At 42.8% G+C, this 25786-nt stretch overlaps 1 protein-coding gene across 1 annotated transcript in view; it reads left to right on the plus strand.

The window, feature by feature from the left end:
- The first annotated feature begins 13 nt into the window (after positions 1-13).
- The window catches only part of PTPRG (protein tyrosine phosphatase receptor type G), a 427945-nt gene continuing 402172 nt past the window's right edge, over positions 14-25786 (plus strand). Inside the window, exon 1 of the mRNA XM_080382926.1 lies at positions 14-15902. Within this exon, the coding sequence (XP_080239052.1) occupies positions 15818-15902 (85 nt within the window). The 5' untranslated portion in view covers positions 14-15817. The remainder of the gene's footprint in view (positions 15903-25786) is intronic.

The following is a 25786-nucleotide window of genomic DNA, read 5'->3' on the forward strand; positions in this document are numbered from 1 at the left end:
CAAACTCAAAACATCACCAGACACCTCTGATAACTCATGTGTGAAATGGACCTCTGCTGCTGGCACGTGAAGCTGTGGGAATGCTAATGAGACTCTGCTGGAGGGCCAACAATTCAAAACTGTGTGCTGAAAGCTTATACCATAAAGAAGGAAGCAGAGGATAAACTCTCGTGAGCAACAACAAGTAGCGGTCCCAATATTGCATGATAGGCACCATTATAAGAACATGGAAAAGAGGAATGTCTTTAGTGGAGACATAAATAATGCAGACAGGCACAAACACATAGGCTGCATGAGCTGAGATAGACTGCCTTTCAGGGCAAAATAGAAGTTATTTGCAAAAGGGCTGAGGAGTATGGATTATAAACTAAGTGTTGAAAAGCTGGTACACCATAAATATGGTAAGAGTAGTTTATCTGCAAGAGGATTCAAAGACTACAGAGAATTTTGCATGCTTAGATGAATGTATTCCTGAAATTCTGCAACTCAACTGTGGCTTCCCTCAGTGTGCAAATGGCAAGCAGAGACTTGATTTATTTATCAATAAATCCACAACATAATTGAACATAGAGAAAAAAATAGTACTTGAGGATAGTTGAAGCAATATTAAACTACCTCCCAATGTTTGCTGAATCTACCACTTTTGTCCCTGCAAATTACACTGTGTTAGTACACCACTGCGTGGGGAATGGGTTCTCCCAGTGTGGGGGAGGAATCTGCCTAAGACACTCTCTTGCTTTCCTCTCTTGCTACCTTTACATACCCTCTGAACTCTTTTCTGGGGATCCTCTGTCTGGAATCATAGACTGTGTGGTGCTGGAGAAAAGCATGGAAATGCTGGCCATGATGATCAAAGAGATCCCTTTGTGTGATCCTTTCAGCTCAAAAAAAATGTTATTGATCATGCATCTCATAGGGTCCCTTCCTGGACTCTCCCTGCAAAAGCAGGGAGTAGAAAAAAAAGAACGAGAGCTTCCCAGCTTCTCTGGGAGATTAAGATACGGGGAAGGCTCTTAGAGGGTGGGTAGCAGAATAGTTATTGCTTATTCCCCAGTTCTACCTTCCCCACCTTCAGCATTTCTACGCCTCTAAGTCCCATATCTCTGTTAAAACTCAGCTGAATCTGGAATCATCAGAGTAAGCAAAAAGATATTGACTTGACTGACTTACCTCTGATCTTTGAAATGCTAGGATCCACATTTTCAAGTTTCTTTTTGTTGTTTTGTTGTTGTTGTGTCTTTGTTTTTAGTTAAAATTAGGGTGTATATGCAACTACAAAACTATGCAATTACAGCATTTCAGGAGCTGAGGAAGACAGGGCTAGCAAGGACCTTAAAGGATGTGTGGTGTAAGTCCACCTCTGCAGAGGTATGCAGGTCAAGTATGCCCAGCAATGCTGACACCTGTTTTATCTAATCTGTTCTTTAAAAACCCAAGTAATGGAGATTCTACAGACAGTCTGTTCCAGCACTTACCTAGGTTTATAGTTAGAAAGATAATTTAAATCTCCTTTGTTGGAAATTAAAGCAGTTTTCCTTGACCTTACCTCAGTGGATAATGAATTACTATCCTTTTTTAGTAGCTTCTTATACACTGGAAATCTGTTACCATACTCCCTTCAGTTGTGTAAATAAACCAAACTCTGTTTCTCCAAACTTTTCTCATAGCTTATGCATTTACAGGTTTCTTTTTATTCCTGTTCCTGCCCAGTGGGACTGAACCTTTTATTTAAAATACTTAGTACTTAAGCCAGATTCAGTATAAACTAGTAAATCTCCAATAGTTCTGAGCTGAGCAGAGTAACAAAGTTTGGTATGTTACAAGCTGCGCTACTGTTAGTACATTTTACAAGATTTGCTTTCTTACAAGTACATCTCACTTCTCATTTACTGTGGATGTTATCACCTTCAGATCTTCCAGGCTTCTGCTGCCTCTTTGGTATGTGGAGAATTTGGCTTCTCCTGCCTATATGTAGTTCTTTTTATTTCACTTGAGTGAATTTGACCTTGTTGAATTGGGATCATTTCCCAGGTTTATCAAGAGCACTAGTTCTAATTGTAGTGCTATAGTATTTCTAGTCCTTCCCAAAATGGTATCATTCACAAATGTTAAAATCTGTAATTTATTCTTTCCAGTTATAGCTTGCTTAAAGTTAGGATGAGAAGTCCATGATTTCTTGAGCAATTTCTTTTTCCATTTTCGTGAAAGCAAGTACTATATTTGCCCTCATCCAGTTTTATGGGACTTGACCTACCTCCACAGTTTCTAAGAGATGGTAACTAATAATTATGAAATTGCACTGGTTAATTCCTTAACTGCTGTAGGGGAACAGATCTTGCTGTTTGAGTATATGCAACTTAGCTAAATCCTCTTTAATTTTTTTCCATTCCAATTCACACTCCATCACCCTGTTAGAACAAGTTGTGATAAGGATCAAGTTACAATTAACCTTTTTTGAGGTAAGACCCTGAGATAACATTTTAAGAGTGAGCAAAATTGCTACTGCATCCTCTTGGATCCTTTCCCCCTCCAAAGAAAATCCCACAAAGTTTACAAGAGGGAGAATTTGCAAAAAGTAGAGAGAGAATAGCAAAAGCTGTTATGGCAAGTTGAAGTCTTCCTTATTTATCTCTTTGTGTTGTCTGCTAGACTTCCCTCTTTGTTCTAATTAATTGGCAAACTACTGCAGAAGTCATTCATTTCTCAAAACTTATTTATTTTGCCTTACAACATTTATTTGCACAGCACTACTGTTGTGTACAAAGATTACTCTTTAATGGAGTTCAGAACACCCTTTCACAGCATGCATTTCTGTTCAGTCCAAAGAATACAATACAGCATATACGTGAGTTTCTAACTTACATTAATTTTATTTGGTTTTACCCTGGTTGATTACTCTATGTGCTTTCTTCAAGTAATGGGATTTTTACTTATTATTTTGACTACTTTAATTACTTGTTTTCACAAAATATTTACAAGGATATTCCACAGCTTTTTTCAGAACGGTTTGTAATACCTAACTGAAATAGATTTATTTTTAAAAGATCGAATTTAAAAGAACACAGTTTTTTTTTTATATCTCAGGTGTGTATTTAAGTAAAAATGAGTAAAAACCAGTAAAGTCACACTGAACTCTTTAATATTTTGGACATTGGAGAAAATGTTGGCACTGTTTCAGCATGTCTGGATGTGAACATGCCCCATGTGAAGGTCTGTTTTATAGGCTGTATTGGCTGCAGCCATGTAAAGCACAGCAGGAAGACACATCTGCAAGAGGGTGTGTATTTCTGGAGATCAAATAAAGCTGTCTATTGGCAGTGTTGATCTGAACGTCTGCCCAGGTTTGATCTTCAGTCCTAGCTTACAGACAAAACAGGAAAGAACCTATGTGTGAAAGAAAGGGCTTTAAGATGAGTAAACATCGCCTGCAGCAAGGCTGACATATCTAACCTTGGCAGAGGTAGAGGACATCAACACTGAGCCTCTCAGACCTGGTGCAGTCAGTCTTAGGAACTCATGGAGGCAGAACTCAGACCTATCTGTCTTGGGCAGGGCAAAATAACAATGAAGATGGTCCCGTGCTGGCTCAAGCAGAACTCTAGAATCTCCAGCAGATCCTGACACTCATTCAAGCAGCTGAAGTCAGCTGCTATGCTATCAATACTCAAACTAGCTAGAACAAGCTACAGTAATGTGTCTGCTCACAGGGCAGGCCCATTTCAAGGCTGGTGTCTCAGGCTAGGTCTGCTCTACAGCCCACACCGCCACATACCACCAGCACTGAAGGCAAACATCAATGGTGCAAATCCCAGCACAGGCTGCAGGCTCCACTTGAGAAGCTGCCTCAGCCTGTCAGCAGTTGCTTTGACCTCCAACTGTGCCGGTAACAGCACCAAAACTAAGAAGTCTGAAGGGAGTGTGTGTCCTGGGAATGCTCTATGACTTTTGCTAGCAAAGGGAAATGAAGTTTCTATACTCTGACTGTGCTGGGTGTTTCCCTGAGGACAGTGAAAGAGCCCAGGGCAGAGGAACACCTGCACAGAGCAGTAACAAGAGGCAAGAAAGATGAAGCTGTGTTTTGTATCTTGTTGTTATTTAAGTGGCCAGTTAAACCAAAGTCTGTAAGTGATAGATAGGAATAACACCTACTTGATCTGAAAACGGGAGCCTCAGTGACTTTCACATATACTGCAGATAAGCAATATCTTGCTTGGTCATAGATGCATATATTGACACTGCTATTACTGCCAGTGTCTCAGAGGGCAGCTGCCCCCATCTGCACATCCAACAGATGCACAGATGCTACTGGTACCTCTGCTTGCTAGATAAAGCCAGCCAGTAATATCAGCAGACTCCAAGCTAGCTTTATCTAACTAGCATGTATACTAGTGACATGTGAGGGGCATGCAGATCTCAGGAGCTGCCCTCACGCATTCTGGCAGTAACACGGTGAAATGGTCCATTAAGGGTGGAGTTGTATGCTGCCAAACATTTTAAATGCAAAAAGAAAGCCAAGTTATTTCTCTCATTTTATTTACAGTAATAGGGGAATGTTGAACAGCATGTAAGTGCACTACAATAAAATCAATAGAGAATATTAAAAGCAGAAATAAAGATCAGCCAACCTGAGGAAACTACTAACTTGAATGAAAGGATCCAACAGGAGGCCAAACTGAACAGCTCAGGAAAACCAACCCACCAAAACAAAAGGGGCCAGTACCCGTTTGATTAGATAAATCCTGAGCCTTTTACTGAAACAAACTGCCCTTGGCAGGTTGGTTTCTCTTAAGCCTTTAAAGGGAATTTTGCTCAGCAAGTACTTGAAAAAGTTTCATAATCAAGGATCTCAAAATGCATAATCTTCACTTGGTCTGGTCTCAGATGAGTATAATTCCAGAAGCTGATTCATCTACACTGTTACTGCAGGACTGGAAGCCAAAGAGAGCAGCTAACAAGTCAGCAGGACTGACTAGTCTGTCCCTTCTGAAGTCAACATGAGTTTTGCCAGTGGCCTGAAAACAGTGGCAGAAATTCTCACCTCATGTAGAGGGATGTTGGATGTTTGAGTATAGACTAATGCTCTCCTTTCAGATGTAAGCAACAGATGGCTGGTACTCTTAAGTTAGCATGACTGAAAGGTTTCTCTGCAGTAAAGGTACTCAGATTCTGAGACAAAGTTTAATGGGTAAAATTCAAGTCTGACTAGAAAAGCTGTTACCTGGATCACTGACGCAGGTTAGTCCAGTTTGTGAACAATTTATATGATAATGTACCGAGAGGTCTGTTTTTAAAAAGCCAGAAATGTATTTCCTGTCAGGCTGATTTCTGTCTGGTTTAACTGGGCTATAAATGAAGTATCAAACCCAGCTACCCGTTACTGGTGGTTATGGCAAAAGCCACAGCTATAGTTTGCTGAATATCCTCTCAGCAATTGCCTGATCTCCTCAGGTTGTTTGTAAAGGATGTATTAAACCAGACACCTCAGCTCTTACTGTAGGATTTCAGTCTGTTGACTTTGCAGTAGGTTAAAGATGTCACCTGGCTTGTTTCTAACCAAAGACTCTATAAAATTGGGAGGACAATGTAAAGATGGAGACTTGTAAGCAGTTTGAAAACTTTAACCTGATTCTCTAGAACAATGTATTTGATCCAAAATAATTATCTTCTGTGAAAATCTGACACCCTTAAATGTTTTTGAGCTTTCCTTAGAAGTTAGAAATTTTGAATCATCATTGTTCAGTGGTGGCTGTTTTTTAACTGTCCTTTCCTTCATCTTTCCTTCATTCTTTTCTGCCACTGAATGTCTTACAATGAATGATTTGAGGGTTCCATTCTTTACTTTTCAATTTTTCTGTTTCTCTGTTATTAACTTGTCTTGTTCTTTTGCTTTTCAAAACTTTTACGTCTCTGGTAAAGTTAAAGAAAAGAAAAAAAATTTAAAAAGAACTCTGTCAGTCTCTTGGCTGGTAACCAGGGGGTTCCAAAAACTTTTCAGCTGCACATTCCAGTTTCACTGATCCCAAATAATTGTCCAAGTAATTGAATTGGAAGTAGTTCACATTCCTGTTCATAACTGTTAGGCCCAAAGAAAACAGTGAGTAATAAAAAAGAACCATGGTCATTGCTCATACTGAGAATGGCCTGTGCATAGAGAAAGAGAGGTAGGAGGGGGAAAGGTCCAATGGGGAAAAATTAAAAATTAACTTCAAAGAGTTTCTGTTAAAGCTGTAAAATAATATTTGCATAAAAGAAAGCATTAAAATATGAACACACACACATACTTGTGCATTTAAAGGAGATGCTTATTCCATATCGTAGTTCAGCTAAAAATTCTATGCCACAGAAAGCAGTAATTATTCCGGCTTTGCATATTGTAAACCTGGTCCCTGTCATTCTCTCTTTCCCTCCACATGCCTCAATGCCACATTTTCTACAATCGTGGGGAGATTGCCTTGGCTCTTACTCAGCTGGCTCAGCTAATGCAATTCACAGGCCTTCAAATGTAAGCTTGTAAACTATTTAGTTCTTTTTCTTTATAACAGCTTGTCTATTAACAGCTCATTCAATGGAGGAGAGAGAAGAAGCCAGTGAGACCTCTTTTGGTATTGTTCAGCAGTAACCCTGGCATTCTCAAATTGGTAGCCGATACTCACTAAACAGTGTTTGTCAGTACCTGTTGTTTTGCTGGATAATAGTATATTGTGCTAGCAGCAGTCTGTATTAGTAGCAGGTAACAATGAGCTGGCAAAGTAAGTCTCCTCTGTGGCATGGTAAGGTCATAAGAACAATGTATAAAAATCCAAGAGAAAGCTCATTAGGATGGTCTGATGCAGTGCTGGAAAACCTGTGCCATCTTGAGAGATCTTTGTCAGCACTTCCCTTTGCGTGTTGTTCAGGAGCCTCATCACTGGGTTGAGATGGAATCGTGGAATGAGGATGGTTCACCCCCTCAGATGATTTTCATGCTGTATGTCCATGATTTTCGCCTGTATGTCCATGGCTCATGGCCTGTACTTCACAAAAGGTGTGTTTTGTCAAGATACCAGGCTCCTTAAAACCTAGGTGTACCCAGAGACTGCCCACACCATGGGCATTTTTCCTGTAACTATATGGTAGAAGGCTGTGCTATATACTGCAATGAAAAATGTGTTCTTGAAATGCCTTAATCCTGCTGCATCATTGTTGTTCCGTTTTCGCTGTGCTAAGATAATGTGTTGCCATGCCATGCAATGAACCTGCCACACCCCCTGCCTTCCTAAACGATTAAATAAAATCTGGAGTATTTTATCACCTGATGGCTGATATTTCTTGAACTCTTCTTAGTGTTCTATATGGAAATACCAGGCAAGTTTGTGGCTTAACCAGTGTTTGATAAAGAGAATCGTGCTTGACACAGATTTCCCCACCAACAAAATCCTATCCACCTTACTTATAAGCAGTTCATTTATAGAAACATCATGGTTTAGGCCTTGTTTTCTGCCCTGCCAAGTGTTGCAGGTCTTGTGTTATCGCTCAGACAAACTGACAAAGCTGCAGTACAGAGAAATCAGGTTTCAAAGCGAGTGATTAATGCAACACGAAGTTCTCCGCGCAGGCAGCGAGACTCCCCCGTGTGGTACGGCCGCTCCGGCCGGTGCCGCAGACGGCGGCTCAGCCAGCCGGGCTGCGGGGCTGGGCAGGCTGACATGCCGGCAGTTAACATAATTAAATGTGGCCCAGTGAAGACTCCCACGTTCAGAAGTGGCCATCAGTTTGCAATTAATGTTGACCGCTGGAGAATAATGTTGTTCTGTTGTGTTTCTGCTGTAGAAAAAAAATTAATATTTTACTAACTGTGATACTTTGGGAAGAATTATGAGGTCTCCTATTTCTTTACCATGAATTAGTCTTACATCTTTATTCTCAGTTTCCTTTTTCCCCAACAATGTGTCTTAAGATGATACCTTTAATAGATGCTAAAATCTATTTGGACATCATTAGTTATTTTAAAACTGGGAATTATAAATTCATGTGGATTAACAGAGCAGTTCAAGGTTCCAAACACATTTTAATAGTACTCCTCTTCCAGTCATGTATGATAAACATTCCCCTTTTTGGCTCAGTTCTGAAAGCCTAGTTTTCAGTCCAGAATGGAATGCTTTTACCCAATACTCCCGTAAAAACCTGTTAATTAAAATTTCTTCTACAATCTATTGTGTATCTTAAATATATTTTCTTGGGCATGGACCAGAGGAAGCAATTGTATTCTTCCAAATTAAAGGGCTCGACTCTGTCCTATATTATACCGACTCAAATCTACCTGTCATCTGGATGAGGAGACTTCCGATTTACAACAGTGCAGACGAAGGGAGAATTTGGACCAAAGTGTTTATTGTTCTCTGGAACTTGGCATCCTCTTCTCCCATTCTCCTTCTGAAATCAACATAAAACTGATGCTGAAATTCTAAAATGTTTTAAACCCTCCAATACTGTAGCTATGAGCACAGTGCATTGTAACCACCAGACCTTGATGGCACAAAGATATGCATCATGAACATGAAATCTGGGTAGAAAAGATAACGGCACAGTCTTTCAAAGTAGCAAAACACTGTAGAAATGAACAACTGCATTTTTGTGGTATTCGGTCACATCCCTTCTTGCACGGGCAAAACTTTGACTTGGATCCAAGTAGGTGTAGTTCCAAGAAAGTGAATGCCCGGTCATTTACGTCAGTGGAGTTGTGCCCAGCTACAGTGGATCTATATTTGATGACAACTGAAAAGATGAATGAAAATCATTTCAGTTGCATTAAGGATGTAAGCTGGCAGGGGTTTGGATTACTGCTTGTTCAACTTTTTGGACGGCATCTTTACACTTCCAAGAAACCTTTTTTAGACCAGACATCAAGACGAGATGAACTCCAGCAAGAAACTGGTTTCAGACAAGTAGCTCATGCTCATGACACTGTTCTTTGGCTGGAGAGTAAGGGAATGGAAAGCATAACTATAGAAAACAGAGGATACTTTGTGGGTGTGCTGTACTGCCAAACCTCAGTGGCCTAGATATGTTGTTGTTGTTTAGCTATTTCCATCAGTGCTTATGGATATGTATTGATCTTACTAGCACTCATGTCTGTGGGGTCACTGTGGGTATCTGATTTTATCCTTTTCTTTGGAAGGTTTACTAATATTGACGCTTCTTCATTTGATTGGGGCACTGGCTATGGAATCCCTTTTTCACGGAATCGTATTAGCTAATGTACAGCTTGTCCACACTCAAATCCAGAGAGCTTCACACAAGTCTGTATTTGAGTAAACGATAATCAGAAGCCCCCCTCCAAAACACGAATCTATGAAAAAAAGAGGAATGGCAAAACCATAACTATGCTGCAGTCTGCAAACTGCATTTCTCTATTGCAACGTATAAGGCCCAAAATAAAGTAAGGTTACTTGTCCCCGTAACACGTTCTCTCCCTGGAATGTAATTATTCACATCTGTACAAGCTGTTGTAAGATATTACAAACAAAAAAAGGTGGACAGAACACACAAGTTTGCATATCATCTTATACCTTGCACTCAAAAAGAGTCTATCTCTGAAAGAATATAGGTTTGGCAAATGTTCCTCTCTAACTTTCTTTTCTTTCTTTAAACAGATTTGGAGATTGGTTCTACCATTTATAGAACAGGTGTTTCTTTTCTTTAAAGTGCTCTCCCGGGATTGGCTCGGAAAGTGTTTTTTGCAGCCTGCTGGATTGGTCTTCATTGTGGAGCAGTTTCAGAGGTCTGGCTTTGGACACCATTTGCAATGGGTTTATATTAAAAGGTCATGTCTTGTTATAGAGCCATTATTGCCTTTCCAACTGAGACCACTGTACACATGTGACTTTATCCTTCACAAGGAGGTTCTGACACATCCTTTTGACATCCATGCAGGAAGGCAGGAGCATGTTGCACTAACTCCTTTGATAGAAAGCAGCAGTGAAATGGAAGAGGGGGAAAGGAACAGTGGAAGTTCCACCTTCAATAAATTTATTCATTCTCACCAACTTATTTATAGTGGAAAAGGTAGAGTCTGATGTTTTGGTTGTAATGCATGAGGCCTTTAAAAAAGTAGATATCCTATTGTGATGCTGACTTTCTGAGTTCTCTGGAACACAATGGGTCTGGCAGCTAAGGTTATTACAGACAAGAAGATTGCTCCTATGAACTGTGTCTATAATATGTCTAGGTCCAGCTTACTGCACCCATGCTGTTCCTTACAGCAGCTTATATTCAGCCTGAGTTCATGCTGCCTGCAAAACCTGCCTGTCCTTGAGTCAACTTTACTGTGTAGAAAAAAATTGACGGTTGCAGTTATCTTGCTAGCAAGCTGCATAATAGCGTTAAAAACATAGGTTCTGGATAGAGCCTTCCCATTCAAAGAGATTTTTGCTTTTCTGCAACTGATGTTCCCAAGACATACATTGAACCCAAATATTACTGAAGCCTATAAACAATTTTTTCATCAACAATAGAAGTTCATAAGTCTGTTGTCTCACTAGTTTCCACCTTAAATTCTGCAAAGACAATATATTCCTGGTGAGCTACTTAGATGGTAACAGACAAGCAGGACAATAAGCGGGGTCTTCCATGCTCATCCTTCAGCTCCATTCATTAACATGCTTGCTCTGCTCACTGCTACACTGATAATAGATTTTTTTTTCTTCTTTTCTTTTAACAAGAGAGGATTTGTGAATTAAACACACACAGCCCTAGCAAGGTCATACCACAGGACTCTGAACTACAGCTGCTTTTGAAAGAGAGAAACTCATTGCTACTTAGTCTGACCCTCCACTGTACCAGTTACTTACATGCACTTTTACAGAACACAGTCATTTTGAGGCCATTTCAGGAGACAAAAGAGCTGTATGACTTCAAGATTAAGTTGAAGTTTTCCAGTAGATATTTCAGCATGTGACCAAGTGTCTATTCCAAATGATTTAGCCTAAGGATACCCTAAGGTGGAGGTTCCTTTTGTAGACCACAAGAAAATAAACCTATTGGTCTTCTGAAAAACCCTGTGCGAAACCCTGTGGGACACTGCCCAGACAGGACATCTTGGAGGATCAGTGCTCAGATACTCTCATTCATATAATGCTGGTAGTGCTACAGATAGGCATCCTAATAATACTTTCAGTAATCTCTGACCTTACAACATATGTACCTAGAGTCTGCATCACCCACCAACATTTTTCATACATTTTGCTTTAACTGCCTCTCTGGGTTAATCCATTTTTATGTCTTCATAAATCAAACAACACAGCTCATTGCTACCATTACATTGGGGTTTTTAATTTTTTTTTTTATCACAGCTGCTTTGCTTGCCCTCCACCTCTGTTTCTCAGCAGATCCTCAGATGCCTTGTTAAGACTTTCAAAGCCTCACTGCATACTCCAAGAATGCATCTGTCCTGAGGCTACAAGAAAGTAACTCTGCAATAATACAATTTATGAAACTCCAAGTTCAGCATCCTTTTTTTTTTTTTTCCTTTTTATGCAAAGCTAAACAGGAACTAGGGCTCTTGAATTAACCTGGAAGTTTATACCTCACATCACTTATAATTGAACTGCAGCTGCTTCTCTGTACTTCACGCTGATTTATCCTTTCAGAGCTGGATCCTCACCTGCTATTTTCCCCACAGGTTAACCGTTCCTGTGAGGCTGGCTGGAGGTAAATCAGTGAAAACTCATCCCTTTCTTTCTAAACACAAAAAAGTGTGACTTTCTATATCTGATTTCTTTCTTTGATTTTTTTATTCCCCAATCCTTTATATAGTCATTATAGATGTTAAGAAGCCTGTTTTGGAAATGATTAATGCTATTAATATTTTTTCTAATTCAATAAAACCTCTCATCTTTGAACTCCTTGCAATATTTTTGTGCTTTCTTCAGCTTTCCACTAATTCAAACATATGACAAATGTGAGTCTTCGTTTCAGTTTTCTATTATTTCTTCATGTCTGATCAAATAAATTAACAGACTTTCATTTCTTTCCCAGGAGTGATGCCCATATGTTGACGAAGGCAGCATAAAAATATTACCTGTTCAAACAGGAGGAAAAAAAGATAAAGGCTATCTTTTACGCACTGTTCCATGCAAACCAGAGATGCTGATCTTATCCCTTTCACCTTGACAGCGCCCACTATGTGTAACGGTAAATATTGCAAGATTTGCGAAACACCCATCTGGTTTAACTCCACAGTATTATAATGTCCCTTTACAATTTCTTCATACAGTAGCAGTTATTTTAATCACACCACAGTACTTCAGTCATTGGGAAAGAATCAGCTCTCCTATCTAATGTACACTCTCCCCAGTCACATGGCACCAGTCCAGCAGAGCAGCATGCTGCTAATGCAGTTTTCTCTGTTTGGATAGTTAAAGATACATCTCCAGGCCAATTTGTACCTGTGTATTGTTGATAGACAGCATGCCACAGGCAAAGAGATACTGCATGCAGGAAATGGATTCTCATTTAACCGTGTTTAATTTTGTTCTCTGGATCTCCATCGTAGCATCTTTCCATTTCTCTGCCCACACAAACCGCTAAAGTGAAACAAAGCTACTTCCCCCACTACAGCTCCTAAACTGATGTGTGACAATGCAATGATTGATTTGCCACTCTGAGAAAAGTGGGTCATTGTACACGTTGTACCACAGCATGCTGAACCAAGCTGTCCGTGCTGACATTGGGGTTTTACAGATTTGTTTCCAGAAGTTCAGACCTGAGGGGACCACTGTGAATATCCAGCCTGAACACTTCTGGTTTGTGATGGGAGCACCGCCGTTCTAAAATTTCCCTCAGCAGCTCATAGAGATCTGGAGTCATCTGTGCTCCTCAGGACACAGTATTCTGCTTGTGTGTTTTGTATCTTACTTGCATGTTTGCTGTGAGGATGGAATACATAGAATTCCCCCAATTCCAAGACATGGAGGCAGTTTCAGATTTGTCATTTTCCAGGATAGTAAACCCTAAACTAATGTAAAAACATAATTTAAATGTAAAATGGTGTACATATCAGCTTTTGCAAAGGATTTTGAATCAGTGAGAAAAATATTGATGCAAACTTCTCTTTGAAAAAAACCCATTACTTTTATTCTTTTGTGAGATTGCAATAGTGTTTAATAACTTTTCTCATGTAATGAAACCTGTTGAGACTCACTTTAAGATTGCCTCTTATGATACCAGGGAGCCATCATTTGAAGAGGTAAGTCTCAGTACTAGAGGAGAGCCTGCCTACCTGTCTGTTGCATTAGATCAGTAAAGTTAGGAATCAATTGCTGAAAGGGGAATATTTTGCAGGTTTTTCTGGAGCAGCCAGATAAGTAACTGAGCCCAGATGTCACTGCAGAATCCAAAAGGTCAAGGCAGGTGGGGATTTGGTTTTTGTTTTTCATAGGAACAAAAAATTCAGAGAAACGTAGCCCTTGAAGTTTTATCTTTGTTTTTATGAGAGTTGAAACCAACCTCCAAACCCCACCTGTTTTGGGAAATGATTTAATGAACAATCAATTGGATAAGAACTTCCTTCAGGGCCTATAATTTTTTTGCTTTGATTTAAATAAATCCTTACGCAAGTGCCTTCTCTGCTCTTTGCACACCTCAAAGGGTGGTGCCCTCAAGGGCAGAGAACTTCTAATCAGGTCCTTAAACCCTTACACTGGTAAAATCCCTGTTGGGATAAACAGTTTTGCCTAGTAAGGACTGCACTTTTTAACTTCCAACTAATTTTTGGCAGGCACAACCTGGGCTGTGGACAGAAAGTCAAAGGAAAGCCTACGACGGCCTCCTAAATAGGAGCCCTTTGGCTGCAGCGTAATCCACTGATTTGGCACCCCGTGCTGCGTGGGGTAAACCTGGATGGACTCAAAGCCGCAGCCTCTTCCAGAAAAGTCAGAGCACAACAGTGGTAAGTACTCAAGCCCTGAGGGCTCTGCTGTAGTGATCCCTAAGCTGAGGCAGGGGGAGAGAAAATCACTGCCATTCCACTGAAGAAAATATGGCTTCTGAATCTTCCTCCTCTACTCTCCTCCTGCTGCCCATCTCCTCCCCTCTGAAAACACCACAGATGCGGAAGGTTTGCAGGTAAGCAGGGGAGATGGTCACAGCAAATGACAGAGCCAGAGCTGAGCATAGCATGCACTGATAAACCCCTGCCAAACCCTTTCCCTTCTGAAACAGGATCCCTGTAATGGAAATAATTACCGAAGAAACAGACAAAAACTACTTCTGAATGAAATTTAAGCTTCAGCAGACCACAGCACCGCCAGGAAATGCCAAGTACAAACACCCATCCCCTCATCCTGAATTCACACCATTTTCTGTTTCTGTTTCCTGTGCAAAGTTATCAATCACTCAGAAACTGGTTGGGGGGTGTGTGTGTGCTGTGGATCAAGGTTTGGATGCAGAGTGCCTTGGGACAGCCTTCGCCTGACTCTGCAAAAATGTCAACTATCTCACTTTGGGGGGGCTCTCTGGAAATACGTAGTGTGCAATACTGGGGGAAACCCAGCATTTTTGTGAGGGAATCACTGGCAATACCCAGAACAATGCATATTAAATAAATATGTGGGGTGGGGGTGGGGGGGTGCAGAGGGGGGCCCTCTGGCAATACCCAGTGTACTATTGGGGGGGTGGGAAATCTGTATGATTTCGTGGGGGAGCTCTAGCAATACCTAGAATTATGCACAGTACTGGGGGAAGAAAAAAAAAGCTGTGTGGTTTTGGTGGGAATTTCTGGCAATACCCAGCACAGCATTCAGCTGTATGGTTTTGTGGGGGATCTTTGGCAATATGCAGCGTGATACAGAGCACAGAAGAGGATGGAGGAGAACTGTATCATTTCGGGGCGGGGGGCGGGGGCGGCCACGTCTGGCAATAGACAGGACGGTGCACACAGCTGGGGGACATACACGGACACCCAACCCCAAGCCCCGGCCCCCTGCGGCACGCACCGAGGGCGGCAGAATGACACAAGTAACTTCAAACGGGCACCGCCGGGGTAAGAGCGCAACGTCCGAGATTCCCGGCGGTGAATTAGCGCGGCTCCATCACGCACTTTCTCCCCCGCCCGGCGCTGCGCCGGCGCCCCCCTCCCCCACCACACACTCGGCAGGCGAAGGGGAGGGCGCCGCCGCCGCTCCGCGGACAGTGCGCGGGGCGCGGTGCAGCGCCGGGCAGCGGTGCGGGTGCGGGTGCGTGCACAGGAGCGACCGTGCGCGCCCCCGCCCCGCCGCCGCGGCCGCTTTAAGGGCGGCGGGGGCGCGCCGCCGGGGCGCCCGGCGCGCCGCCGCCTCGCCTCGCCGCCGCGCCGCGCTCCCTCTCCCTCTTCCCTCGCCCCGCTTTAAAGTCTCCGCCAGGATCCGGGCTCGCCCGCCACTTCCTGTACGGCAGGATGGAGCGCGCCGGGGCCCCGGCTGACCGCCGCCCGCCCGCCCGTGCGCGGAGGCGGCTCTGAGCGCCCCGTCCGCGGCATGCCGCGCGCCCCGCCGCCGCTGCCCGCCTGAGCCGCGCCGCCCCGCGCCCCGCCGCGCCCCGCCGCGCGGGGTGTCCCCGCACCCCGCCGCCGCTGTCCTCCCCCTGCCCCGCGGCTCTGGGATTTTTTTCCCCTTTGAGGAGGCGAGCAGGAGCCCCCCGCTTTCTCCCGCTGGAAGAGGGGTGCGGGGAGAAACTTATTTTCAACAAGTTTTTTTTCCTTTTTTTTTCCTTTTTTTTTCTTTTTTTTTTTTTTTTTTTTTTTTTCCTCCCCTGTGCGTTAATTATTTTAGCCCCTCTCCCCTTTCGATGTGCGGCTTTGGACATGCGGAGGCTACTGCAACCGTGTTGGTGGATCTTTTTCTTGAAAATCACCAGCTCCGTGCTCCATGATGTGGTGTGCTTCCCCGGTGAGTGAGCGCGGCGGTTGGGAGGGTTCCCGGTGCCTCTGCCACACGTGTCCGCGACCCCCGTAGGGTGCCGGCGGGGCGCCCCGCGAGTGCGGAGGGTGCGCCAGGGGCCGCAGGGGGCCGCTTTGCCCGGGTGGTCCCCACGTAGGTTTTCCTGCAGCACCCTCCCGGCTGCGGGCAGCGCTGCCCGCGCGTGGGGCCGTGCGCGGTGCAGAGGCTCGGCTCCGCGCTCCCGGCACGGTGCTCCCTCTCCCCGGTGCGCTGCAGCCCCCGACGGCGTGGGGCGGGCCGAGGGGGTCCTTACGCGCTGCCCTTCTTTTGCGGGGCTGCCTGGGGGCTCCCTTTGTGCCGCGGGAGTGCCGCCCGCCGCCCCGAAGGGAGCGCGACTCCGCGCTCCCATCTCTTGTTGCAGCCCCCCGTCCCCCACCAAGAACTTAGTTTCGCGTGGGTCTGCGCCCTCCCCACCTCACTCGTGTCCGCGGTGGGTGTCTCGCCATGCCGGAGCGCTGACCTTGGCGGGGCGGGGGGAGGTGGTGCTGTTGGCGCGGGGCTGCGCGTTCGTTCCGCGCCCGGGGCTGGCTATGTGTCACCCCCCACGCGTGGGAGAGGGGCCATGGGAGCGGGGGGCACCCAGCACCGAGCTTTCCACCCCCCCTTCGCTCCCCATGGCTTATGTCTGTGCATCGCTCCTCGCCCGCCACCGAAATGCAGGGGCCGCGTATAACGGGACCGGGTGAGCGCTTGCCCCGCTCCGCGCCCCGCGGCGGGACTCCGCGTCTCCCCCCCTCACCGCGGGAGCGCCCCCGGCCCGGGGGAACTTGGAGCGCCAGCTCGGGGCTCCAGCTCCCGCTGCCCCCGCAGTACCCCCGGCCCTCCGCCAGGGGCGCTGTCGCTCCGCCGGCGCCCCCGCGGGGCCGCGCGCCCCTCCGCCGGCGCGCAGCGCGGCCCCGCCTGCTCGCAGCCCCTGTGAGCCGGCGCGTAGGCACGGCGGGCTCTTCAGCTTTTTTCTGCCGTACCCCCCGCCCCCCACCCCCCCCGCCCCTTGCATCTGCGGCTGAAATGATTTTGCTGAAAATGGCTTAGCACCCCCGCACGCCGCGAAACGGTTCATTTATTTACTTTTTCTTGAGCTTCCCCCTCCTGACAGCGAGGGGGCGGGGGAGCCGCGCGGAGGGGTGTGACCTAGGTGGGTGCGATGTGGGCTTTGGTCAGAACAAGCACCCCCGTGAGGCCCTTGTCCCCCGACTCCTCCTGTCCCTTCTGTGGGCTCCCGATGCAGCCTAACGCGTCGGCTGTGTCCGGGTATGCAAGTGCGAAAAGAAAAACTTTAAATTCTGGAAGCTTTACAGGAACTTCCACTTCTGGTTTTTTTTTTTTCCTTTTCTTTTTTTTTTTTTCTCTTTTTCTTTTTTCCTAACCCCAAACACAGAGCTCAGCAGATAGACCCATCATCCCAGTCCTTCCAGCAGCTTCCTACATGGTAAAATGATTTGAAGGCAAAAGAAAATAAGTTGGAGAGGGGGTTAATACCTCTGCAGCTCTTGAAGAAACATTTATCTTCTTTGTATTGATTTCTTCTCAATTTCAGCCCTCAGAGTGAAGCCTTTCTCTCTGCTTCTGATATATATTGTACAGTAATTACATGTAGAAGGCAGGCTCCAGAAACGCTTCAGGAAAACAAGCTGTGATGTAGGTTTAATATGACAGTATTGTATGACTTGCTGATTTAGATTAGTGATATTTGAACCAGGTAATATTTGCATTATGGTTTGAATATAAAGATGAATGCAAGCAGGGAGTAGTAGGTCTATGGACATTTGATGTGTGTAGGTAAACTCTTTAATACTAGCAGCTGTAGAACAGTGGTGTAATACTTGTGAATATTTCAAGGCTGTTCATCACTAAAGGTCTGCTTGGGAAGCAAACTGTTTTCCAGAAGGGCTTCTATGCATTTAATTTTTGTACAGAACTACCATATTAGATCTCAGTGACTTGCTTACTCTTATATGCCTTCTTCTGAAAAGCAGCATTTGTGTGTGTGCGTGCGTGCAAGGGGGTGGTAAGTGAAACATCGTGATACACAGGGATGCTCTGGACTCTGATCTGGTACATCAGATATGCCCGAGGCAGGAAAGCTGCAGGGAGGATCTCAGTGGACTATAACAGGACATTGGTGCTGACAACATCCAATGGCAAATCATTGGAATTTGTGTTGGCGGGGAATCCCGGCCAGATATTAACCATTTAGTATCTACCACAAATGTTTCAGTACCTTTTCATAACGTTTTCTAGAGAGGATTAGAGAATTACGGTGTTTTTTATTTATTTTATGTCTTAATTTACAAGCATCTTTCTTCCCTCTGCTTGATATCTAGCTTTCTAAATGAAAAAGAGGTCACTCTTTATTTTCTCTCCTGTAAATCACTTTACCTGGTGAAGAAACACAAGGGCTGTTTTTTCTTTGTTCAGCAACCACAAATGAACCATGTAGAAAATAAGTCTTTGCAGTGTTCCTTTGTTATGGGGATTGTAATAGGTTTTCACTGTTTAAGTAGGTATTTTTGTTGCTATTCCTTTGTTTGCAATAAGAGGAAGGAGTCATTCTTACACAAAAAATATGTGGGTAAGGTTTTGCTCTTTCTGAAGTGTTTAGTGCATTTCTCTGTGGGCATGTCACTGGTAATTGCATTGCTTAATAAATCAAACTAAGACAAGGTAAGAGAGGTTGTTTCCATGGGGTCTGTTTGCTCATTAATCTGAATTCACAGTACCAAAAATCAGAAAGGCATATTAACATTACAGTGATATCCTTGCTGCATAATTTCTCATGGCTTTGCCAAGAGAGGATAAATATTTTTTTTGTAAAGGAAAAAGTACACATTTTTGCTTTTCTTAGCTGTGACAATCCTGTCGTCTAAGGAGTGACAATCGTTAGCATTCTCTTAGGCTAGAGGCAGGAATGAAAGTAATTTTCTTGAGTGTAGATTAGCTTTTTGGTAATGGATCAAATTGTTGCTGACCTGGTAACTGCCTGTAAATGGGTTTTGGATTTTGAGTCTTCATAGTTCAGAACTGAGAGTTAATTTTGCATGTAACTGTCTTCTGCTTGGAAGAAAAAATATACTAGGAGCTTTTCCCTATGAACTAATCAAATGCTACTTCAGATATTTTTAAAGGTACAGAGAATATTGGCTTTGTTTATTAAAGATTTTTCAAAGGAAGGTGTGTTGTGCACGTAGAGAAATACGGAATGTACAGGAGAGGGCCCTCCAAGACTTTATTTAGTCCTGTGGCTTTTATGAAGATGACACTTCTTACATTTTAATTATCCCTTATTTTCAGTGCCTTTGGAAAATATGCTTTATGTTACGGGAAGTTGCTAATGGAGTCCTTGCAGATAAAGAATGTCAAGTCAGCCTTCCCAGGCTGTAAGAGCTGAGCTTGCTGGTATGCTTCTGGGGGGAAAACCCCAGGGAGAGCTTTGCTGTCCGTTAGCAGGTTTACGGGAGCTCATTTGTGGTTAACAGAGCTTGGACACAGCTTTCAAAAGTCTTCAAATAGTCATGGGAGCTGCCTGCACTAGCAGCCAGAGTAAGAGGCTTCCTAAGTTGGGGAAGGAGGAAGAGGCATCACAGAAAGAAGGGTTTTCAGTATATTCAAAAAAGGAAGGAACACAGTTTGAGGGCAACTGGAATTCCCTTGGCCATATTGGGGTGTTTTGCGACAAAGCCTGTATTCAGGCTGGGGACCTTGCTCTGCCTCAGAGTGAGGATTTTTGCCTGTGTGAATGAGTTAGAATATCTAGAAATTTGGGATGAAAGGGTTTTTGATCCTTTTAAAAAAATGGATGTGTCGGTCAGAGCAGTGAGGAACTTCTGTGAGTCTAGTCCAGAGGTGTCATGTTGTTCACCTGTCCCTTGTCTGCACTGGGAACCCCTACTGAACAAATAAATCATGCTTGGGATCATAAAAACCACCAAACCCCACCTATTGATTTTGGTAGGATGATGGTTTCACTCTCAGTTTCTAGGTCTATGCAGGGATGAGTGTTGTCTTGAAGTTATCTATGTGCACTCAGTTAAAGCTGTACTGTTATCAAGTTGTGGGAGTTTAATAATTGGGGTTTCTTTCCAATTACAGAAAAGACAGATAACAGTGAGGACTCTATCCATCTTATGATCAGTTCTTAAGGACTAACATACTTAGTTTTCTGAAATAAAGTGTTATTAACGTGGACTCTAATTTCAATGTTCAAGTTTCATGGTTAAATTAAAGAAATGACTTCAAACTATTAATCTCAACTGTTCTTGGAAGAAATGCTAATCATTTGGTTGCTGCTTTTTAGCAGCCAAATGAACACGTGGCATCATGTGCTCTGAAGCCTGAGGGTACAGTTATAACACTCTACTTTAACTAATATATAACTTTAATCTGAGAAATTATGAAAAAATGAGACTAATTTCTGTTTGCCTAAGTTACTGTACTTCCATTTTTAAAGATCAGATTTGCTCCTGTGTGTTGATAAAATTGTAATTATTTATATTTACATGCCATGCTACTTAAAGCTTGATGCTAAACAACCATTTTTAAGTGTTTTAGGAAGTGGAATCTCATCAGACAAATGTTCTTAAAAGACATGGAGTTATCTGAGGATGTAGATGTGCACCAAATGGGCTAACTTATGGTTGTATATCCCTTCTGGGAGACTGCTTGCTGCTTTAGGTGCCTAAAATATCTTTACAAATTTTGCCCTTCTTTATGAGGTTAACTCCTATCTATGTTTCTTCCAAGTGGAAATTGTGGACCTGCGTCTTCTTGCACCAAGTTGGTGGGAATGTGACTTCATCAATTGCCAGAGTTACTCACAGGATGAACTGGACTTATCAGTTTTGTAGAGACATGCAGAGGTTGGAAGCGATGCAGAGAAGGAAGATATAAATTAATGCACACTTTCATACAAAGCAGAGGAACCTGGGGCATGGCCAACTGGAGGTGTCCAGTAACGTATGATGAAAGCAACTAGTTTTTACATTTGTGTGTCAATAAACCTTTAGAGGAAAAAAAAAAATCACAGGAAGATGATCCTTGGTTGCTGTTAATTTCTCCGTTACTCAGTATCTTGTGCTAGTGTTGCTGATCATGTTATGCATGTTGTAGGCTATAGATACCCATCCATATTACTTGCTCTAGGACAAGTCTAACTGGCTTCTTTCTTTTAATGCTGCTAATATGTGATACAGCTCTCCAAAGTGATCTTGTTCCACTTCAGTGAGGACAGGTGTACTCTTGGATGAATCAGGGGCTACACTGGTCATATCTTCAAATGCTTCCTTTCAATGTACAGTCATCTTGAGGCACAGTTGCCAGGACACAGAGCATTCCTGGTTTATGTCTTGAGCTGCCCCATATTTGTAGCCTAAGCAGAGACTCTTCCTACGCAGAAAGCAAGCAGATGAATGAGGGTGCAGGTTGCAAGCACAGCAGTGAAGACACTGTGATACTCCATGGGTATTGCTGTTCTTGTTTCATTTTTCCTTTTCTCTGACTGCTAGCAGTGTTAATGGGAAGCTGACGAAAACAGTGGTGGTGAATAAGCTTGCCAGCTGACTGGAGGAGGAGGGAGGACATAGGGCAGTAAGGAAACTAAGTTCGTGCAATCACTGTAAGGTAACGTTTTTATTACACTGAATGGCCTCACCTTATGGCAATTTGAATTAGTTTTCAAGTGAACTATGGTTGAAGTAAAATCAGATAGTACATGGCCTTTTTTTTTAATGTGGTTTTATTATGCATCTCTAAGTTTGCTTGGGAGTTGAAGTACTAGCGTTCTTAATTATCAAGTCATTTGAATAATGATGAACCCTTTTCTAGAACTTAAAGCTTGACCGCATCACGCACCTGCCAGCAGTACTGACACATAAAATCTCAACTGATGTGGGTGTTGCAGTTTTCTATGCATAAATCCTGCAGTGATGCCTGAATATGTTTATCCTATGCCAGTGCCTGCTTTGAGGGACTTTGCATTCATAGCATGAAGGCCTTTCTAAAGAAAATCTAGGTGTTTTGAGACTTGGATGCTTAGCTTACGAAAGCTGCTTTGAAAAAAAAAATCCTTTTCTCTGCTTGCAGATACGTAATGAATGAGACCTTGAGCCCTGAAGAGCTGCACTGATATTTAGGAGCAAAATATGGGATGTTATTTGGTCTTGTGGCAGCTGTTTTGTTCTGGTTTTTTGTTTGTGTGTGTGGGTTTTTTTTTTGTTTTTTTTTTTTTTTGAAATAAAATATGCCTGTCTCTCTGACAGAGTGCTGTTTAAGTTCTTCTGTTGGGAGTCTGTTTATTCTGCTGACAGTAAAGGAAAGCTATCTGATAGCTCCTTGCAGGCAAAGCAACAGTTGTTCAGTTTTCCCACACTTCACTCTTTCCACCTTCTGTCTTCGCAGGAGACCTGTAAGAGACATATCAAATGCTATAATACATGCTTTAATCAAAGCAGTGCCTTACCATTTCCTTACTCCTATAAAAGAATCTACAATTTGGATTATCATTTTTTAGCAGCCTGAAGCCTTAGACCTGGAGTTCTTTGGTCAGTTTGTCAGACTGGTTGAAAAGCATGTTAGTTGTCCCAGAGTGGAAGAGGGCTTCACCGTAACAAGTGGTGAACGCTGAATAAGCAGGATATGAAGGTAGAATCGTTTCTGCCAATGCACTAGGTAGGCCATTTTTCTACAGCAGCAGTAAATAGATACAGGTCTGTCCTGACCCTTGCTGATCCTAAACAGTAAGCAAGTTACTTTCTTTGGGCCTCATTTCATTTCTTTGAAATAAGGATGCCTGTGAAGTAACCCTTGCACCACTGAGGACTGGTGCTTGCCATTTTATCAGTTGGGTGTGCTTAGAAATGCTCTTTTTATATTTTTTCCCCTACTCTCCCTTTCTGGATTTTAAAATAACTTATTTTATATCTTAGGAGGTAGTGAAGTTAGTGATACACATCTCAATAAATTTAAGTCTTGGCTAAGAGGGTTGTTTTAGAGAAAGCTTAGGAAGTTGGTTTTTTTTTTAATGGCTGTTTGTTTATAGAAGCCTCAACATGAAACTGTTGCAGTTTCCTGGGTGTGGGGGAGGGCAGATGGATACAAGTTCAGACAACAAAGATAACTAGTAGCTTTCAAATAATTAGGTACAGATCAACATTACTATCACATGTGAGTTTAAGGATTAAATTTTCAATACTCTTTCACTGGTATTTAGATTCCTAAGGTGCTTTAAGAGTTCTGGAGATTATGGTATAGATTTGCTGCAGTCAAAATAGAAATGAGGGTTTGCGCAGCATGACTGTCTTTTAAACATTGCATCCATTTAGTAGATAGGCAGAGAGAACCAACTGAATATTTTTTTCTTGTTGGCCTCCATGCTACTTGTAACTAGCTTACTTATTATTCTTATAGTGCAGTAGGTTGTGTATTTTGTATTTAAATCCTTGCTTAAAATATAACAAAAATTTGCCTGTTGACAGCAGTTGCATCATATTTTAATTGGTGAGCATTGCTAATAGAGTGTTCAGGTTCTAAAATTAGTTGTTTATTTTTCCTTCTTTGCCCAAGGGTTTTGCATCAGATTATATGCCTTCTGTATAACTGTTTGTGTTCCAAAGCAACACCTTTGTGCAGTTTTAGCTATTTAAGTAAGTGTTAAAAGTATGGGCTCCATGACAGCAGTTTCAGAAACTGTGACTTTTTAAATTGTTTCTTACAACGTTGTTTATGCACTGTAAAGTGCTTCTCTTTTGTTTACTGTGAATTAATTCATAGTTATCTTTGTAGACCTAGGGTACAAAATGTGCAAGTTTATTATGTTTTATCTTGGTATAATGGCAGGTCCTCAGCTGCTGCAAATTGTCATAGCACAATTGATGCTACTGTTTCTGTGGCAGCTTTCATCAGGTGAGGATTTGTACCATAACAGTCATCATGACATTATCCTGAAAAACGGGTGTGTGTGGCTTCCCCCCCCCCCCCCCCCCCCCAGTATTTCCATGGGCTGGATTTATGTCAAAGCTGCACAGTTTTGATGCTGTCTTCATGCTTCTTGGAGGGTTTTTCTTTTATTGTGTGGTGAAATGCAAAACCTCTTCTTTGTATGATTCTGCTTGCTGTGGAAGAGATGTGTCCAGTCCTTCCATGAAAATTCAGACCTTTTGGAGGATGCTTGTTGTGTATATCAATCCTCAGGATTGTTCTGTTGCTTTGTACCTAGTTTTTTGACCAAAGCTGTGGCTGTTGCAAAGGTGTTCGTGAGGTTTTCTGTCACAGCTGTCAGTTGTTTTTTTTTTAAAATAACTTGTTTGATCCATCGTGAAGTGATACCCAAACTTGTTTTCCTTGAATGAAGTAGTTGAAGTAAATAGGCCACCAAAAATGTGGTTGTTTGAATTACTTATTGTAGCTGTGAAGGTCAAACTGCAAATATATAGCCACTTTAACAACTGTCTTGTATCTGTTTCACTTTTCTCTACTAGCTTAAAGAGCCCTCTGATATTTTGTTACCATGAAAGTACTTACACATTACAATAAAACCATGTCACAATGTCCTGATTAACCTAGTGACCCAAACTCCCCAAGGCCTTTTCTAGCAGGTTTTATCTAGTCCTTGAATAATTTTTGTAGCAAACGTTTTTGCCTTTTCTCCATTTTTTTAAACTTATTTTTAGAAAGGTGCATGCCAGAACTGAAAACTGGTTTTACACATATCATATGCGCGTGATGATATGGCCCTTTCTGTTTGTCCAAGGATTTTCAGTGACCTATTTTTCTGCCACAGCAAGAAAGCTCATGTTGATTGTTTGCCTAGTTTGACTTCTAGATCATTATTGGAGTCAGTGCTGAACAAAATAGTCTGCAGTTCAGTGGCTGTGGCCTGGATCACTAATTCTTGGAGGTTTTAACTTTATAATGGCCATTTTAGCATTAGAAAGGTAGGCCTCTTTGACTTAAGTCCTCTGCAACCGTAGTATCTTAGATGCATCATTTGTTCTGATTTTGTTAGTTTCCCAACAGTTTTTAACGAAGTAGCAGTCAGTGCATCCATAATAGTCCTGGTGCCTGTTGTGGAGTTATCTAGGATGGGTGTCTTGGGGTTTGATTTCCATTAAGCATTGTAATACTGAAAGCTTCATGCAGGTCCAGAACATGACTGTGACCTGGTGAGAGTTACCACCCTTGTGTGGTAACAACAGTGATGTGGATAACAGTTGAGCTTCGTCAGAAACTTGGAGTCAGGGTTAGGATTTGCATGTAACCCCAAGGAGGCAATGGTTTTCTTAGGAATGTGTTTTTATTCCCCATCTGTTTGCTCACCCTGTTACTATTACTCATATTGCTGGTTTTGGTAGGCAGTGTTTACTGTAGTGTCCTTATTTTCTTCCGCTGCTGGATGCAGGTGCGTGTGCCACTGGGTAATAAGCTATTTGAAAGAATTTAGATCTGCTCTGTTACTGTGGCCCTGTTTCCATTAGGGTGGCCTCCCTTGGATGCTTTTAGCTTTGCACCTTGATGGTGTTTGTTTTGGGCAAGCTTGTACCATGCAACAAATGAGGAAAAAACATCCCTTCTGCCCCAGCTAATACATTTTTATTATATATATAATAAAAGACCTGTCTGGAAAGAGGCTGGTGTCTGTGAAGATGGAGAGATCCTTATGATTAAAGTAGAGAGGGAGTCCAATCTTCCAAGTATGACATCCTTCACCAAAAACCTCTGAGAAGTCCTGATCCATACCTATCAGCTAATATTGGATCAGGTTCTGGCATGCTGAAAGGATCATAAAATTAATTGTGCTTGATCGATACTGGTACTTCTTGTGTGCTTGTCAGGAGAACAGG

This window comes from Falco punctatus (genome assembly GCF_963210335.1).
Source record: "Falco punctatus genome assembly, chromosome: 4".
Lineage (NCBI taxonomy): Eukaryota > Metazoa > Chordata > Aves > Falconiformes > Falconidae > Falco > Falco punctatus.